This window comes from Camelus ferus, chromosome 6 (assembly GCF_009834535.1).
Source record: "Camelus ferus isolate YT-003-E chromosome 6, BCGSAC_Cfer_1.0, whole genome shotgun sequence".
NCBI classification, from domain to species: domain Eukaryota; kingdom Metazoa; phylum Chordata; class Mammalia; order Artiodactyla; family Camelidae; genus Camelus; species Camelus ferus.
The window spans coordinates 57,855,668-57,874,191 of record NC_045701.1 but is presented as its reverse complement, the minus strand read 5'-3'; the positions used below and the strand labels follow the sequence as shown (position 1 = coordinate 57,874,191).

Sequence of the window (18,524 nt, the reverse complement as noted above, 5' to 3'; positions counted from 1 at the left end):
AATATCCTATAATAAACCATAATGGAAAAGAATATGAAAAAGTATATGTATATAGAATATAACTGAATAACTTTACACAAGAAACTAAAACAAATTGTAAATCAATTATACTTTAATTCAAAAAAATATATAAGACAAAGCCCCAACTCTTGGTAGTTTGGGAAGGAAGGCATTTTTTGACAAGTCATAGGAATATACAAATTTCATTTCAATTTGATACAAAGAAAGTGTGTGTTAAATTGCAAAAATGGCCACAAATTCTTCCCATCCCACAGACATGCTCCTTTGCATGCGACTGCAGGTCATTCCCCAAGGAGATGGATCTATTTCTCTATTCTTTGAGTCTGGGCTTGGACGTGACTTGCTTTGGCCAACAAGGCATTAACATGCCACAAGCAGAGGCTTGAAAACTGCTGGCACAATGGAGCGTGCGCCCTCTCACGGCTCTTAGGAACCCTGAACCAGTATCATGTGAACCAGCTTGGGCTATCCTGCTAGATGATGAGACACGTGGCCCAGTTACCTCTGCTGCCCTGTTAACGGCCAGCAACCACTAGGTGTGTGAAGGAGGCCATCAACTATCAACTGACTGTAAATGCTCGTGTGAGGTCAGACCACACCAAGAGGAACAGAGCAGAACACAGCTAACCCAGCTGATCCCTGCCAAACTGCTCATCCACAAAGTCATGAATAAATGGTTGTTTTAAGCCACCTAGTTTTGGGGTGGTTTTGCAGAAAACGCTAAGTGATACAGACACGAAAATGCTTCAGAACATTACTGAAAGGAGCTACTTCAGGTCCTCTTAACAACAGCAACAACAGTCCACCCAGGGTGTAATACATCATAATGAAAGTGAACTTCCAGCTCAGACCAACAGACTTTCACTCCTGTAAGTGACTGCAGGGTGAGGCTAACCAAAGAAGCATCCGGAAGCAGATGGCTTCAAGGCATAAACAGGTTATTGGAGACCTTCTGATCAAGCAGACAACTTCAGAAATATAAATTCCACCCAAGACAATGAAAGAAAACCATAACTTTCTGTTATGCCCAAACTGCCTGCCTTCCTTGTGAGGCTGTTGATGCATCACTACGGGCTATTGCTTTCCTTCTCTGTGTTTTCTGACTCTACTTTTCTTCATTGCCCCCGTCCTTTTCTGAAACAAAACACATTTCCTCACCTTGTTTCTAAGTATAAGTCAAACCATGACCTTATCTACTAACCTGACGTCTTGCTGGGCCTGTTACCCATTTCCAACTCCAGGGGTCACTCAAATCATGGCAATACCTCTGCTTAACGCTAGCAAACAGCCCATCAAGAACATGATCTGAACATCTCTGCACTTCAGAACATACAACAATTATTTCCTGACTCAGACACTAAGGCTGGTTGTTATAATTACACAGAATTACACTCAACCAATATTTTATCCAGAAAGAAAAATCAACCCAATCACCCTTAAAAATAATCCTGAGTGTCTATGGTACTTTCATAACCTATGCAACCATTAAGGAACACAACCAAAGGAAATAAAAATACTTACCAAGCTTACCAAGAAATCCCGTTGAACTATCCCTATGGTAGAACTATCTTCTCACTTAATATTTACTCCTAGGGTAACACCTTGTTTAAAATAGAAAAGAAAAAAAATGTCTTTGTTCAGGAAAAGCAGGCTACAAATTGTCGACTGAAATAGTTATCACTGTTTGTCATAATAACTCAGTGAAAAAGACATATACTTTCAACTCTACATATAGATCACAGCAGTTGTGCAGCACCCAGCCTGTTCTTTATCTGTGACCTCCATGCATAACCAAGAACTATTTCTGGGACTCCTTATCCCTCAAGATTTTAAATCCTGTTCAGTTTCACCATCTGGGTCTCTTCAGAGGTCTCACAGAAGTGATCTCCCAGGCGAAGTTAGAGGAGTCCATTGATTTGCTTGAGGGTACCTTGGTTAGGGGTGCCTGAATTTAAGACATGTATCAGTAACTTATCCCTTACTGTGGCTGAAATTATAAACAAGACCATTCAAATTATAAAGACCCAGCAAAGGAGCTTTGATTTGCTTGCTATCTTAGTGATTAACGGCCCAGCACACAGCTTTACAATCTTTATCAGCCTCACCAAGGGCTATCTGCCTTCTAGCTATACTTCCTATTGTCTCTAGGTAAACACCGCAGTACAAGAAACAGTATCTTTGAAGAATACAGACACAGGCTGATTATTCAACGGTTTGACGGTCTGAGACCTGGAATTCATTCTGCTGGCATAGGCTAGGTCAGGTCAAAATCCAATGCATCTTTAAGAGAGTTTTAAAAACTACTGTGCAACTGATGTTAGAGGACCAAATGGTAATTCAATACTAGGAAGACACAGAACTCCTTGGCCAACCTTCATTCTCCAGGGGAGGCAGGTGACCAAAGGCAGAGATGGCTTCCCAGCCTGGCCCATAAGTGTCCACAGCACACTGTGGTGGGCTTTGTGGTTAATTTTGGTTAAACAGATACACATATGGACATATAGTAGAAAATAACATTTCAGTGGGTTTCTTCTTAGCAACATCACAGAAATAAATACTCAGGATTCTACTCTCCATTACTGTTCAATTACTCATCTATAAGGAAATGATAGCTTCAGGCCATTTTTAAAAAGATGTTTCAAAAAATGTTTCCACTGCAGAATTATTCTTGAGTTGGGGACAGTAATCCACCAGGAACTCAGAAATGCTGCTTTATTTATTTTACAGAAAAATTTTAAGTTTTTAATAGAAAAGCTATAAAGCTGATTTAAATATATGTTTAGCATTTAAAAAGAGAAATTGACACCAGAAATATGCAGGTGATAAACATACCGATGTAATCATCTCCTAAAAATAAAAACATTTACTCAAGATTCTATTAATTGCATAAAAAACAAATTTACTTTAGGATTTAAACCAAAGGAACATTTTAAATACCTGTTACTCTGGCTTGTAAGCCCAACAATAGCAACAGCCTTGATCTTGATAGAGCCCACCTGTTAGTAGCATGTCTTATAAATAGTTCATTCTAAAAGTGGAAATTATAAAATTAAATATAAAATGAAATTTTTAAAGCTCGTAACATCAAAAATGCCATGTAATTTACTTTTATATATATAGTTTTATTCCAAAAAAATTTGAGGTGGGTTGGCTGAAGAATATAGGAGGAAGCTTGGCCAGAAATAATCCTATAAAACAGAATGGACAGACACCAAAATTTTTTTTTTTTTTAAGAAAAGCTCAAGTACACAAGAAGAGGAGTACATCAAAGATCATACTTCTACCCTAAAACTAGAAAAGGCAGGTTTTCTATGGTACGGGTGAAAAAACTACCAACACCTTCTCGTAAAAAATGCTTTTGTTAATTTTAAGAACATGTTTCCCAAGCAGAAAAAGTCCTGAAAACCAGAAATCAAGGTGGGGAGGGTAATGTTAAAAATGAAGCAGCACTTAGAAACATTTTCACAGCTTTCAACTATCAGAGACTTTGTAAGTGAACCTCAAAATAAATTGTCATCCACAGAACGGTATTTTTCTTCTACTTATTTAATGGGAACTATTACAAGCAGACATGTTGGAAAGGCCACAGCAGGAAAAAAAAAAAAAAAAAGCTCTAGAGGGAAATCTACAGCATTTCAGTAACTGAATATCTGAGAGATGCTTGAGAAGCTGTGACATAAGAAGAAACATGTGTGGACACATTTCTGAGCTTCCACAGGTTCTAGCAGCTTCTATCTTCAGTGAGGAAAAATCCCCGGACTCTTCCTAAGTTCCCCAGGCAATAGGTCTCACTAGAATTTTAATGTATGTACAAAACAGAAACAGACTCACAGACACAGAAAACAAACCTGTGGTAACCAAAGGGGAGAGAGGGGGGAGGGGAGGGACAAATTAGGGTATGGGATTAACAGATACAAACCATCACACATAAAATAGATGAGCAACAAGGATTTACTGTATAGTACAGGGAACTATACCCAGTATCTTGTAATAACCTATAATGGAATATAATCTACAAAATACTGAATCACCATGCTGTACACCTGAAACTAACATATTATTGTAAATCAATTATACTTTAATTTAAAAAAAACTATGTATCTCAGAGATAGTTTCTTATCAACATAAAACATTTTAAAATTCCTTTTTGTGCCACCTAGTATTCCGTTATACCATCACTTTTTAATCAGTCCCTTACTGAGAGGCATTAGATTGCTTCCAATTATTTGCTTATACAAAATTTGGAATGAATAGCCCTGAGCAACTTAACTTCGTAACTAGGTATAGATAATTATATCTGCAGAATAAATTCTTAGATATCAAGTCATGCCCTTTCCACTATTCCATGCTGCCTCAAATTCTAAGAAATAACTCACAGACTCATAATGATTTCCATTTATTTTATTTTAAAATGTTACCTAAATACCTAAATTGCACTTTTCATTTTAATAAAAAATAAAAAATTGTTTTTCTGACTATGTTCAAGGACCAAAATAGTTTGAGAGATGGTTTTATACCAGAGAGAAACGACCTCAGAATCAGTGGCACAAATGCTGGACTAACTCTCACTTTCCACTCAGAAGGTATCTGCTCCTGAAGACTCAGTGTCCCCCCGAATGGTGCTGACGCTCAGAGACTGAGGGCCGTCCTCCAGGTTCACCGAGGGCAGCATCACGGACATCTTGGCAGGTGAAGTCTGAGAGGTGAAGAGTGGTACTGCCTTACCACCTGTAAAAAGGAGAAACTCATTCAGCTAAACAGTCCATCCTGAGTATCTATGTGTCTTAAACCTTCCTAAATAACACAGGGGATGAAAACAAGAATTGTATGTAAGGCTATTTCTTTTCTCAAGGTGCTCAGAACTTGTTCAAGATAAAATATATCCTCCTTTCCATTACCATCCCTGGACAATTAGAGACAACATTTAAAAAGTATGTTATGATCCAAATGTTTATGTCTCTCCAAAATTCGTATGTTGAAATCCTAATGCTCAGTGTTACAGCATGAGAGACGTGGTCTTTGGGAAGTGCTTAGGTCATGAGGGTGGAGCCCTCATGAACAGGATTAGTGCCTTTATGTCAGAGATCCCAGAGAGCTTGCTAGCCCCTTCCACCACATGAGGACACAGGAACCAAGAGGTGCCTTGATCTTTGACATCCAGCTTCCAGAACTGTGAGAAATAAATTTCTGTTGTTTATAAGCCACCCAATCAGTAGTATTTTGTTACAGGAGCCTGGATGGACTAACACAGTACATGAATGCCCAGTGTTGTGGTACAGACGATAAATGCCAGGTAAGACCTAGTAGGAGACACAGTTTGAGACAAACATTTCATTAATATGTTTTTTTTTAAAAACTACCTATTTCCTAACTCAATCCTCTAAGTTTAAAAAGCACATTACTTAAGAATGTAAAGAATGACAACTTCGTATTGTTTAAAACCAAAAAATCCTCACTTCAAGTTTCATAGATTTACCATATACACATAAGAATAATAAGCATCTTAAAGACTTCCCTGAGTTCAGAGTCACAGTAGTTTTCCTAAAAATCCTTTATACTTTTAAATTAGTTTCCACAGCAATATAGTGAGGTTTTCCATTAAATTTTTATTACAGACCATAGTAAAAGTAGACAGTCCTGGAGATTTTAACAATGACTCAATCCCAGCTGTCCAAGGTGTCAGACTACTTATAGAAGACAAATGCCTTTCATATTAGGATATCTAACAAGGACTATTTTCATATACCATTCCTTTTTGTTATTTGTATCAATTTCTTTTTTTTTTAATAAAAGAGGGAAGGGAAATAAGATTTGGCATCATAATAGCAACATCATAAACTGTAGTACCACAATATAATCCTTCAAGAAGAAAGAAGTTCTTAAGTCAATCTAATTAGAATAAATCTTTTAAATAGGAAAAGACTTCTTGAAGTTTAGCTCTATCAGGATATGACAAAAACTAAAATTAAGAAACTGTAAGAATTGCTTTTAAAAAATCCTTATAGAACATAAGCATTATTTAAATATTCTGGTATTTGACAAACCTGTGATGCAGAGTACAAGAGAAGTATCCAAGGTCAAAGCTTACCTCGTCAATAAAGTAAAAACTAACACAGAATATAACTAATGCTTGAGAGCAAAATTAATTTTTAACCCATAAAATTAATTAAATGTTATCTTCCCTGATTAAGAAAAATTCCATTCCTTGAGTTACTCAAACATCTATCAAAAACTACACTGATACTAGACATTCTTCTTTTTTCTGTTAACCAATTTCACAAAACAGCTTTACATGTACCTTTATCTACTCTGTGCATAAAATTACTGATTAAATTGTTCAATGATGTAACAAGAGCTATAATTATTTTGGGGGGATCTTGAAGAAGTTTCCAAGTCTCAAGGAAACATGTTAAATTCAATTATTGCAAAGTTATGCTATTTCTTATAGTTACTAACTTATCTATACAGCAATTAAAAATTTGCAAAAATCTTTCCCCCATCATCTTATCTCATCCTAACAGTAATTCTGGGAGATAGACAAGGTAACGGAAGCACAGAGATGTTAGAGTGGGGTTTTCCAAAAGCATATGCTCATTAACTAAACATCTCTACAAGCCTCCTGTATGTGTGAAGCTAAGATGGTGCCAGGAATACACAGGTGAAAAAGAAAGCATCCTCATCTTCAAGAAGCTTAACACCTAGTAGTGGAGACAAACATGTAGAGGAATATTTGGTTTAAATTAGGTGGAAGTAGCAGTTGAGCTAGGACTTAAAAGATGCAGAAGAGGATAAGGAAGGTATAGCTCAGTGGCAGTGTGTGCTTAACATGCACAAGGTCCTGGGTTCAATCCCCAGCACCTCCATTAAAATAAATACATAAATTAACCTAATTACTTCCCACACCCCCCCCCCAAGTTGGAAGAAAACAAAAAGATGTGGAAGGCAATGAAGAGAAAGAGAACAAAATAAAGTCAAGATAAAGTTAATGGAACTCTGAGTATTCTGATATCAGAGTACTGATTGGCTAAGAGGAATAAAGAGAGAGAAGGCCCTAAAGGTAGGTCAAGGTCAAGTTCTGTGAACAATGATGAGTAACAAGATTCTGAACTAAGACAAAAGTATTTTAGAAAAGACAATGCTAATAGCGGTGTGGAAAATGAGGAGAGGAGAGGGATCTATGGAAAGTGTCTGTGCAAGAAGTGATGGTCCATGGTAGGGGAAACAGATTCAACGTATTCTGGAGGCAAAGTCAGTATTTACAAAGAATTGAATAAGGTTCCAGAATGACAGGTTTAATTGACTGAGTAGTCAGTAACGAGAACACAAACAAGCTGGAGGCTATGTTAGTACAGAGGGATGGGGAGATACTGGGATCACTTAGATACTTGATGAATTTGAAGGCCTGCGAGATGTGTGAATGGACTTTTCCAGTAGGCAAATGGAGTCAAATATATCAAAGAGTGTAAGGCAGTTTTGGAGATGCAGAATCACCAGTCATCTACAAAGATATAATTATTATAGCAGTGAATATAGCGATCACCTAGGGAGAGAAAACAGACTTAAGAAATGATGACAAAAATAAAGGGAAGGACAAAGAAAGGTGAAGAGAAAATAGAGGAACACACAAAAGGGAAATGTTAGACAGATAATTAGTAAGAGAACCAACAGTGAAGCATCACACAAGGTTAAGAGGTGGTTTTCAAAAAAGAGTCTTAATATAATTCATCAAATTCTGAGACTACAGCTCACTGCTTTTTGTGTGATACCAAATACCTTAATTACCCACATAAAAATTTATTACTTTTAAAGGTGGTTGAGAGAAATTCCACTTCAGTTGTGGTATGTAATGGCAGGGGCAGCTAAGGAGAGGAGCAGTGATGAAGTTTCAAGCACCAGTCCCTTTTGAGAGGTCAAGTCTGGGGTCAGAATGAGGTCTACTGCACAGGCACTTGGGGAAGGTCCCATCCAGACTGCTGGTGTGCGGAGGAGTGAAAGGAGAAGGAGGAGGAACAAAAGCAAGGATTCCAAAACAGGCAGAGCTGGGCTCATCCATCTGTTCACTCAGCAAATACCAGCCGAGCACCTACTGTGTGCCAGGCACTGTTCTAGACTCTGGAGAGTTCAGCAATGAAAAAAAACAAAGGCTCTAATCTCACTAATGTTACATTCCAGTTGGGTGTAAAGTGCAAATGACAAACAAGTAAGGAAATAAATATATATATCAGGAGGTGATAAACACTATAAAGAAAAATAGGTAAGGGGTAAGAGGGAGGATAAGGGATAAGGAACTTTGGGGAAGTTACATAACTCCTCTGAACTTTCATTGCCTCACCTACAAAATAAAGATAAGTATGCCTGCCTCAGAGGGTTTCTGAGGATTAAATGGGACAATGCATATAGTGTTTTGTACAGTGCTGGCACATTGAAAGCACTTTAAAACAGACTAGCTCCTACTTTTACGGAACTGGAAAGAAACTATCCTAAGAGGCAATGACCCTCACAGTGGGCTGCTAAACGTAGTCAACTTACAGAGAGATAAGGAGGTGTCACTGAAATGCACTAAGAAAAAGACCCCATGGCTCTAGAAGGCTTCCAAATAATTAAGCTACTTTTAATTCTAGTAATTGTGTTTTAATCAATGAGTTATATCAATTAAACATATCACTTTACCTAAAGGTGTCTGTTAATGTACATTTTGGAAAGCTTTTTTGAAGCGTTCATTTACACAAGCTAAACAGTCAAGTTTTAGAACTTTAAAAGAACTTTTTAGACTGGAAAAAAGTCTTTTTAAAAAAAGCATCACTTTGATTATTGTTAACAGGCAAAAAGAGTAACATTCATATCCCGTTATGGTCCTCACAGAGCTTAACGTTTTTTAAAGAAAAGACATCATATTGTAATAAACCATCATTAAAGCAAACATCAATTTTCTACCTATAGTAAACGTAGTTTGATGCTTTCAAAGTTTGACTTTTTTAATTTCCACAGTCATGTCATTACTCTATGATGTAATTGTTTCAACAGCTGTTTTCAAGTTTGTTTTTAAAAAAGGGAGACTATTCCTTGATTCCATGGGTTTGCAGTACGTCATTCAACCTGGCATGCATTTAAGCTGGAGATGCCGTTGAGCGAGACCATGTATTTGAAGCTTCCTAAGACTATTTTTTAGTATTTTTTGACACTTGAAATTCATTTTTTTTTTGCTTTAAACATATTTAAAATTCAAGAAATTTTATGTTTTCTATTCTTTGATTATAAAACTAAGGAACAAAAAACCTAAAACTAATTCATTCTAAGTAACACAAGTAATAATACAGGATTTTTAATGTCCATTTAAGAATTTGCCTGTATATCATACGTATATTTTAAAAAATACATACACATAACTTTCTAAAAGCTTTTTAGGTTTAGATAATCCATTTCATCAGCAGGTTTTAGATTCTGACTCTAATCTTCAAACGCTTGGTAACCCATTATTATATCTGTTATTTGCAAACTGAGAGGAATCCAAACAAAGGATTCTTTCCTAAAACAACATGAGACCAGCAGAGAAAAGAAGAAAAAAAAGTTTCCTCAGTAACTTCACAGAAGAAGGTAGCGCCTCAAACTTGTCCTTCAAATTAAGTAACTGCACATGGCACAAGCCACATAAATAAATTTATGGTTTTCTTCTAAGGGAATGAACAGATGGTAAGAGGACTTTAAATTGATTCAGGGTTTCCTACATGCAGATTAAGATTGGTTTCTTATAAACTGTACATTTAAAAATAAAATTAAAAAGGAAACAAGTGTAGCAATCTTTAATCTGAGTACATGAAGGATCTCAACCCAGAGTCCATGGGTGGGTGACCAGGGATCTATGAATACCTTGAAATTATTTTCATGTCAGTACAGTGTGGAAGGGAGGCAGGCAGTCATAGCTATTAGTCTTAAATGGGTCTATGGCCCCCAAATATTTAAGAACCACGTGCAAGCGAATTACTCTGTTTTTCTGGCAGTAGTGGTGAAATACGAGAGTTCCTCTCCTGTTAGCAGTGGATGCCTTATTCTCTGAAGGCAACTCTACTGCAGCACTTACCAAACTGCACTGTAATAAATATTTGTTATGTGTCTGTCACTTCCATTGGACGACATATTCCTGAAGAGCAGAGACTGTGACTGTCTTCTGAGTAACTAGTGTAGTACGTACACGCTAAGTACCTGTCACCTTATCGTCTTGTAATTACTGTTATTTGCCTGTGGGTCTGTGGCTCCTGTAAAATGCACCCCATGAGGACAGCAACTTTGTTTTGCTTACCCTTGCATTCTACAAAGTTGTAGCATAATGCTAGGTAGGCACTGAAATGATTCCTGAACCAAATTAATTTGTTTCCACCTAGAGAGTCTGTGGTTCCTCACGGCTAACAGCTTGCTTAGATTCACACTGACCAGATACTGTCTTTAAAATCAGCCCTGAGTTCCTGTGACCCAGTTGCTTCCCAGCTGTCTATGAAAATGTTACAGTGTTTCAGCTGTGTTTTATTGAGTTCTTGAAGCATTTTCCCCGTCTACCCTGGGCTCATCTACTCTTGCTTTAACTCCTTGTTTAAGCAGCTGCTAAACTATCCTGCTGTATTCAGTTCCCCTCACATACTTAACCCAGCCCTGCAGATTTTGCAACATCATAGCTTCAGTGTTTGAGAACAAATATCACAAGTCTTGATGAAGAAGGTGCCTGGTCATTTGATGTTGAGTATATAGTATGCAAAATTTTATTTGGCTCTGCTTTACAGAATTAGTCACTACTAATAAACATTTCTTTCCTTACTTTCATGTCTAAAAGTGATTTAAAATGTTACTAGAGTCTCATCCCAAAATACGTTTTAGACATATAAATCTTAATACATTTTTTAAGTTTACTATTGCTTCTGTTTTTTAAGCCAGTTGACAAATGTTTATTTTAAAATTTATAATTTAAGATAAAAATACAGCAGTTCCTATAGGAAGAATAAATGTATCGGCACCTGTAAAAACAACTCCAAACCTTTTTTTTCTCCAAAAAGCAATAGTTAATGTGAAAGATTTGTTTCTTCTTATGCCAGGTTCCAGCTGCTTCACTTTGTTTAAAACTGACTTCAAAGTTTAAACAGTGTCCTGTCCCAACAAATAACCTCCCCCAGATGGAATTATCTCAAGTACTAGCCTCAGTGCTCTGAATACCACACCTGCAGCCTTTTAATTCAACATTTTATAAACTTTCCAAAAGGAAATGATGGATTTTTTTTTCCCTCTAACTTTTGGAGAGTTGAGTATAGTGCATGAAGGGAGTTCTATACCTGGGGTGTTTGTAGATATTTTAAAAGAATAAAGATTTGGAATTACTATCTCTACTGTATTATTATGAGAGAAAAAACATTGAAAAAAAATTTTAACTTTTAAAGTAAAAATCTTAACTGTGAATGCAGATGCGAGGTACAGATTGGGCTCAGTTTGTGTCCAATCCGTATTACCTGGTGAAGCTACAGTTAAAAAAACTGTTTTCTTGAGAAAATCAGTTAAGCATAGGCATAATCATGATTCATTCCCACTTAAAACACACACACACACACACACACACACACACACACACACACGAACCAAATGTACTCCCACAGTCACTCTCATAAAACCAGGTACACAGAAGCCTCAACTAGTGGCCTTAATATAAAGAAGGAAGTTAAACAGCTGAACTTTAATGACTCAACAGAATAATACTTTACCTAACAGATTATCATCTTTATGCATCAGAGATTAGGCAAAGGGGGAAGTCAAGGTTACTGAGAGAATTTGCAACTTGTATTCAATAAAAGAAACTCATGGCCCATTTCTTCCAAGGTTGAAGGTTGTCACAGATTCTCTTAGGTAACCACTTAATTATTACAAAAATGTTTAGGATCTCCTTTTTCCCTAGGCCAGCCTGGGGCATACTGCCCAACACAACCTATCTGCAAAAACCAATCAAGTTGTCAAGGGGCACAGAGGAGCACTATACTCTTAAACCAAAGTCATGCTTAACATTAAAACGAAATAGGCTGGGGGACAAACTTTTTAATGGCTAGAGAATTATGAAGCCAAGAAAAATTAAATAGCTGAAGAGAGAAACTTTCTGAAGTCAACAAGACACCCTGGGTATCTAAGGCGTATGGTCCTGTTAACAGAGTGCTGTTAACCTATGCTCTGAAATACAGTCAGTCAGTAACTGTCAATAATCATTGTTTCAAACAAATTTTTAGGATGAAGTGATTCACAAAAAGTTTACACTATGCTATGATCAGTATTTTCTGGTTTTATCTAGGAAAAAAAATCACTCATCTCTCAAGCTTCCTTTAGTTCACCAAAATTTCAGGTGGATCTAAAAGATAATTAAGTGAATATGATTTTAACCATTACATAGTTCATTAAACAGAGCGATACAGTCTCACTGGTGACAGACATTCACGTTTAACTATTATAGTTACACTGTAGGAGACATACATTTAAATATGTTAAAAAATTAAATGCGTAATAGTTTGTACTTCTTAATCCCTACCCCGATATTGCTCCTCCCCGCTTCCCTCTCCCCACTGGTAAGCTCTAGTTTGCTCTCTGTATCTGTGACTGTTTCTTTTTCATTACATACACTAGTTTGTAGTATTTTTTAGATTCCACATATATGCGATATCAAATAGTATTTGTCTTTCTCTGTCTGACTTATTTTACTAAGCATATTACCCTCTAAGTCCATCCATGTTGCTGCAAAATTTCATTATTTTTTATGGCTGAGTCATATTCTATTATACATATAAACACATTTTTTTTTACCCACTCATCTGTTGAGGTGTAAACTATTATGTATAAAATAAGCTACAAGGATCTTGTGCACAGCACAAGGAATATAGTTAATATTTTATAATAACTATAAATGGAGTATAACTTCTAAAACTTGTGAATCACTATATTGTACACCTATGACTTACATAATATTGTAGGTCAACTATACTTCAATAAAAAAGTTGAATGCAATAAGATCAATGAAGAAAAAATTAAAGCTTAAAAAGTATAGTTTTAGAAGAAAATATAATTTTATAAGAGTAAGTTTGTAGACAAATACAAGTTATATGCTGATAATCTACAAACTGACCCAAATTGAACATCTGACTTTGATACTGTTTTTAAAAAATCTTTAAATGCATTAAAAGTGCTTACTATGATATTACTATTGGACACTGTCTATGTTTACTCTGCTTCTAAGTTTCTCAGCATTAGAGAGGAGAGAAGTTGCTGCTAGGCACGGTTCAGATTCTACCCAGCACCTACAGCACAAACAAGGAAACAAAGTACCACCTCAGGCCCCCACTACTGAAGAGCCATTTGTTTGTGGCAAGTAAATTAAGTGCCAGTGTTCTCTGAAGTGGTTACCCTGAAGCCCAGAATTCAAATTTATCTGCTGTGTTCTAGTAAGAAGTAAGCAACAGCATCCCCTTTCATACAAAACTGGATGAAAACTAAGAAAAGAAAAAACAAACAAGTACCTTAGGTCTAGCTAGGGTTCAATCAAAAAAAGATTTTTAAATACCTTTTACGTGTCCATCATTATTATACTAAATGTTGCGAAGACCACAAAGGGCAAGATATTGTCTAAGTCCTCTTTAACTGGAAAGACAAAACTAACGCAGAGCAGACCAACAGTAGTGAGCAAATCTTCCAATTAATGCACCAAAAATATAAGGGATTTTAAAGACCAACAATTAATTGAGCTCTCTGCCTTTTAACATTACATCATGACTATCTACTAATGCTTCTACTTGTGTCTTCTTCAATAAGCTACTTCATAGGCTGACATAACATTCCTGCAATGCCAGATTTTCCTAAAGGACAAGAAAATAAGTGGTTTTCCTCCATTGTCTTCTTCATTTTTCCTAAGATGCCTATTTCAGTTCTTTGTATATAGTTGTTCAAGAAATATCCAGCTGACCAACGTTTCTGAAACCTTGTATGTGGAATGTGATCTCTGTGATCTTTTATAGATCATTCTCTATAAAAAAACAAAACAAAACTACTTTTTCCTCTTCATTCTATACTGTGATATGTAAGATTAAAAAAAAAAAAGGCAACTAAATAACAAGCAGACACACTTTTCAGAGAGGCAACTGTAAGCTTGTGGCTAAGAGCACAGACTCAGAAGCTAAGCTACCTGGTGGCCAATCATGGTGCCAACTCGACCTCGCTGTGAGGCCTGGGAGAAACTCCGCCACTCTGTGAGGTATCGCCACTTTGTGCTTCTATTTCCTCTTCTACCTCATAGGTTTCTTACGATCATCGGAATGATCATACCAGGAATGATATTTGTAAATAACTTAGAGCAGTGCCTACAGGGGCACTCAATAAATGGCAGTTTTACTATTATTTAGCCTATGATTATTTTCTAACTTTTCCCAATTGACAAAAGAATTATTCTTGTTGGGCAATTTTTTCAAAATATATTTTGATGGGGAGACATTTTGTTTAAGAGAAAACACTGCTCACATATTACAACAGTAGAGCTATAAGGGATCTCAGAGACCATCTTCTTACTAATAAGGAAATCACGATTCAGGAAGGTTAACTGACAAAGGAATCGAAGCCACAAATTAGTAGCAGGAACTAAAACCTACAGTAAACAGTTCTTTCCCCATCATCCAGCTTTTTCATACTCTTCTACTAGGATGTGTCCTCACATTCTGAGACCTGTAAGAATAATTAGAAATTACCTGTTCTACTTTCTAAAAAATTATCAAGGAAATACAGTATGTTTAAGAGCATAGTCTTTTCTTTCAGAATTGGACTTGGTTTAACTCCAGCTCATTTATTAGCTGTGTGACCTTGGGCAAAATATGTAACTTCTCTGAGCCTCAGGTTCCTCAAATGTAAAATGAGACTAATATTATTCATCTAATTGTATTGATTAAGGATCTTAGCAGAGTGCATCATGAACAGGAAGTATAGAGGGTAGCCAGTACATATTGTTGTTGCTGTTATTAAAAACATAAACAAAACTCCCCTCTGTGAAACCTGGGGGAGAACCTTGATTTCTACAGTGATTTCTCCTAGTGGTGAAAGAAAGAAAGAAAGAACAAGAAAGGGAAGAAAGAAAGAAAGAAAAAAGCCACCATGTCAATATCAGAGTTGACTATTATTCTCTCCTGTAATAAGTAGCTGCCTCATAATTCTCACTTGCTGGGAATACTGGAAGGGTGAATACTGTGATCTGCAGGTAAGAATTAAAGTAGCAAATCCAACCTATGGTGGCCAACACGATCTGAAAACTGCTTATCAGGTTTGTTGATTTTTACACTTCCTCATCCTGCTGTTCAAAATAGAAGAAACATAATCCTCATTGGTATTTCAGCCAAATAGTGAAAAGAGAACATTTCTAAATATTTGATCTATAAATATCTATTAGCATTTCCATGGAAATCCTGAGTGGGAAATGCCAACTAAAAATTGAGCCATAAATGACCCACGAATATAATTTACCCTTTTATCTTTACCACAAAAGGCAAATGTGGTAATCTTTATTTAAATGTTTAAAAGTACCACAAAATAAAAACAAGTGCTCTTAGATTTGGAAATAGTATCCAAGCCTGAGAAAGCAGGGACACTGCTGAAAAAGCTTTAAATGAGGGCTCACTGAGGGCACTGGGATTGTACCACTGGCACACTGTGCTTCTTTCAAACACTCACCTTACTTCAATACTTTAACCTGTTATTTTAAACGGTCATTCAAAATCTTGCAGCTGTATGATGCCAATTTGAAAGTAAGCCAATGTATTACTCATGTATTTTTAGAAGTTTTATTTTTGGTTTGAAAATTTATCCTCTGCACTGTAATACTGTCTTTAGTAAGAATCAATAGTATAGCAATACTTAAATCTGTAAATCATTATATTGCTGTCTTAAACAAATTCTTTATGCATTATTTAAGACAACTGTGTATTACTATAGGGCTGTTAACTGTAAAACAAGGATATAAAGATGAAGGTCTCCAAAACATGAACTTTTTAACCTACAAAACAAGAATTTTTAAATGAGTGACGTCCAGAATTTGAAACAAAATCTAGTAAGGAGAAATCTAAAATTAGGAACATTCAGAATAGATAGAGCTTTTATACTAAGTTGAATTTACTGAAGGAAAAAAAAAGGGAATGTTGGGAATATTATTAAAGCAGTTAAACATATCTAGTAAGTTAACAGCTTTTAAGCACATAAAAGCTGCATATCTAATAGGTACACAACTCTTGCCAATAATAGCATTTTCAGAAATAGTATCTTGGCAGCATAAAAGCTTATGTTTAACTGCCAGGAAGCTGATTGGTAATTCAGAAAACGGATGATCCACCTATCCTGAATGCAGACCGTCATTTATTTGAGTAATGTACACTTAATTATTAAAGCTCATTAAAAACCATTTAAGTGCTTGACTGTATTGCTGTGTAGTGTAATGACAAAGAGAGTTCCTGCCTTTTAGGGGCAGGAATGTCTAGAGGGACATTCCAGCATTAAAATCTGGTTGAGAACCGAGAGACTGGATGTTTTAGTAGACAACTTTATCTACACGGCACTTCCTGTTGGTTGAACTGCCTGTGACACAGCTACTAAAACAAATTTCTCTCAGATAATTCTTTATAAAAGCATGCTGTAATGGTTTGAAAACTAAAAGAATCTTGAAAATTACAATAGGTTTGCCTCTTGAGAGAAGCCATACATTCCGTCTGATTTCATTTATTTAAAGTACAAAAGCGAGAACTAATCTCTGCTGTGAAAAGTCAGAATTAGTCGTTTTCCTTTTAGGGATGAAAGTTGTGACTGAAAGGGGCCGTGAGGGGTATTGGGGGGCAGCTGGCAATGTTCCGTTTCTTGAGCTAGGTATGGGTTTACAAGTACTCTTATTTTTAAAAAATTCTTTCAGTTGTACACTTCTATGTGTACTTTTCTGTATATATATTACACTGCCACTAAAAGTTGAAGTTGAAAAAAATAGGTTAGTTTCATCAATTAAAAGATGATTCCCTTACAGTTTCAAACTGTCTTCCAATGACTACAATTGCTAAATAACTATCCTTACTAGGTAGCCTTTCATATCAAGTTAACATTAGCATCAGGCTATACTGCTGACAACAGACAAATTCCTTCCTATTTCTTTTCTTAAAATCTTGAAATACTTGTGAGTTGAAATTATTCAGAAGCAGGAGTTTTTGTTGTTGTTGTTGCTCTGGTTTGACTTACTACATAGGATACTTGATGTTCTGCAACAATCAGCCACTCAATTTAACTGAAAGCACAAACTAATCTTGTTTTAACTAATCTTGAAAGCATTTCTAAAATTTTAATACGTTCTATGAAAGCCACTTAATTCCTTATTTTGGGTGCAAAAAAGAAGTTTGCTGTTTCAGTGTATGTCTATAAAGCAATGGTATAACTACATCTAAACTAAACTGTAACTCTTACTCAATAGTAACTCCTATAACTTTAATTACATGAGGCCACAGATGATTATAGGTCACTATTATCACATTTTTATAAATGACATTTAATAGCTAACAAAGCTGAAGGCGAAGTCCCTAATAGTTACTAAACAGTTTGAATCTAAGTGCTTCTATAATCTACATCTAGAAAATCCATTTTCTTCTGAGATAGTAATCCTTCCTAATATGAAAACCTCTCTCAATTTATGGTCTGTGACTGTCACTAAAATACACTGTATTATTTGTGTAGCCTTTACAGTGGGTTTTGCTGTATCTAGTCATTCCTAACTAAATTTGGAAACAAAAATTAAATGTGACATAGTGACCAGTTCACTTCCCCCAAGGCCAGAACTGGTAACTTTTGAAAAAGAGTGAAAGAATGAAAAATGAGCTTTCAAATACAGGAAGCCCCTAGAAATAAGAACAACACGATTCCATATCCTAAAAGTAGAGCTTTAAAGATTTTTCTGTTGACTAGTAAGTTTCAGGGCAAGGGAGCAGGGAGGCGGGGAGTGTGGGGATTTCTGCACACTGTACACACGACACCAGTGGGAATAAGGGCCAGCCCAAGTTCTACGTGACCATTACTCTGGGTAATAGTTCCAAGCTGGGAGGCACAGCTGTATGAGCCCTGCTAGCAAGGCCATCGCAGCAGTGCTTTGATAGCGTGGGGCCCTGAAGTGTCAGGATACAGAGAAGGCAGCAGTTGTTGGCTGTGAAAACAGTCTGATACAAACCAGATGGGAACTTAGTAGATGGGCAACACAAAGGAAAACAATTGGCTCATTCAACAAAGTCAGGCCCCTGCCCCAGAGAATTCACAGAAGACAATAACAGTCACCCAGAGTTGATCCAAACAAGAAACAGCCATGTGGTTACAGTTTAAAGAATTGTTTTTCCTCAGACTAAACAAAGTTTTGCTTTCTAATTCTTGTCTTCATTAATTGTAGTTTGGTGTACAGGCCTTTTTGCCAAAGACAAATATTTCACTTATACAATATA

General features: G+C 36.2%; 1 protein-coding gene across 5 annotated transcripts in view; it reads right to left on the bottom strand.

Moving 5' to 3' along the window:
* Positions 1-4,407: 4,407 nt before the first annotated feature.
* The window catches only part of KIAA0586 (KIAA0586 ortholog), a 94,053-nt gene continuing 79,936 nt past the window's right edge, over positions 4,408-18,524 (bottom strand). For all 5 annotated transcript variants that reach the window (XM_032482110.1, XM_014560143.2, XM_032482112.1 and 2 more), the window contains one exon: positions 4,408-4,749. In XM_032482110.1, coding sequence (XP_032338001.1) covers positions 4,598-4,749 — 152 coding nt within the window. In that variant the 3' untranslated portion in view covers positions 4,408-4,597. The remainder of the gene's footprint in view (positions 4,750-18,524) is intronic.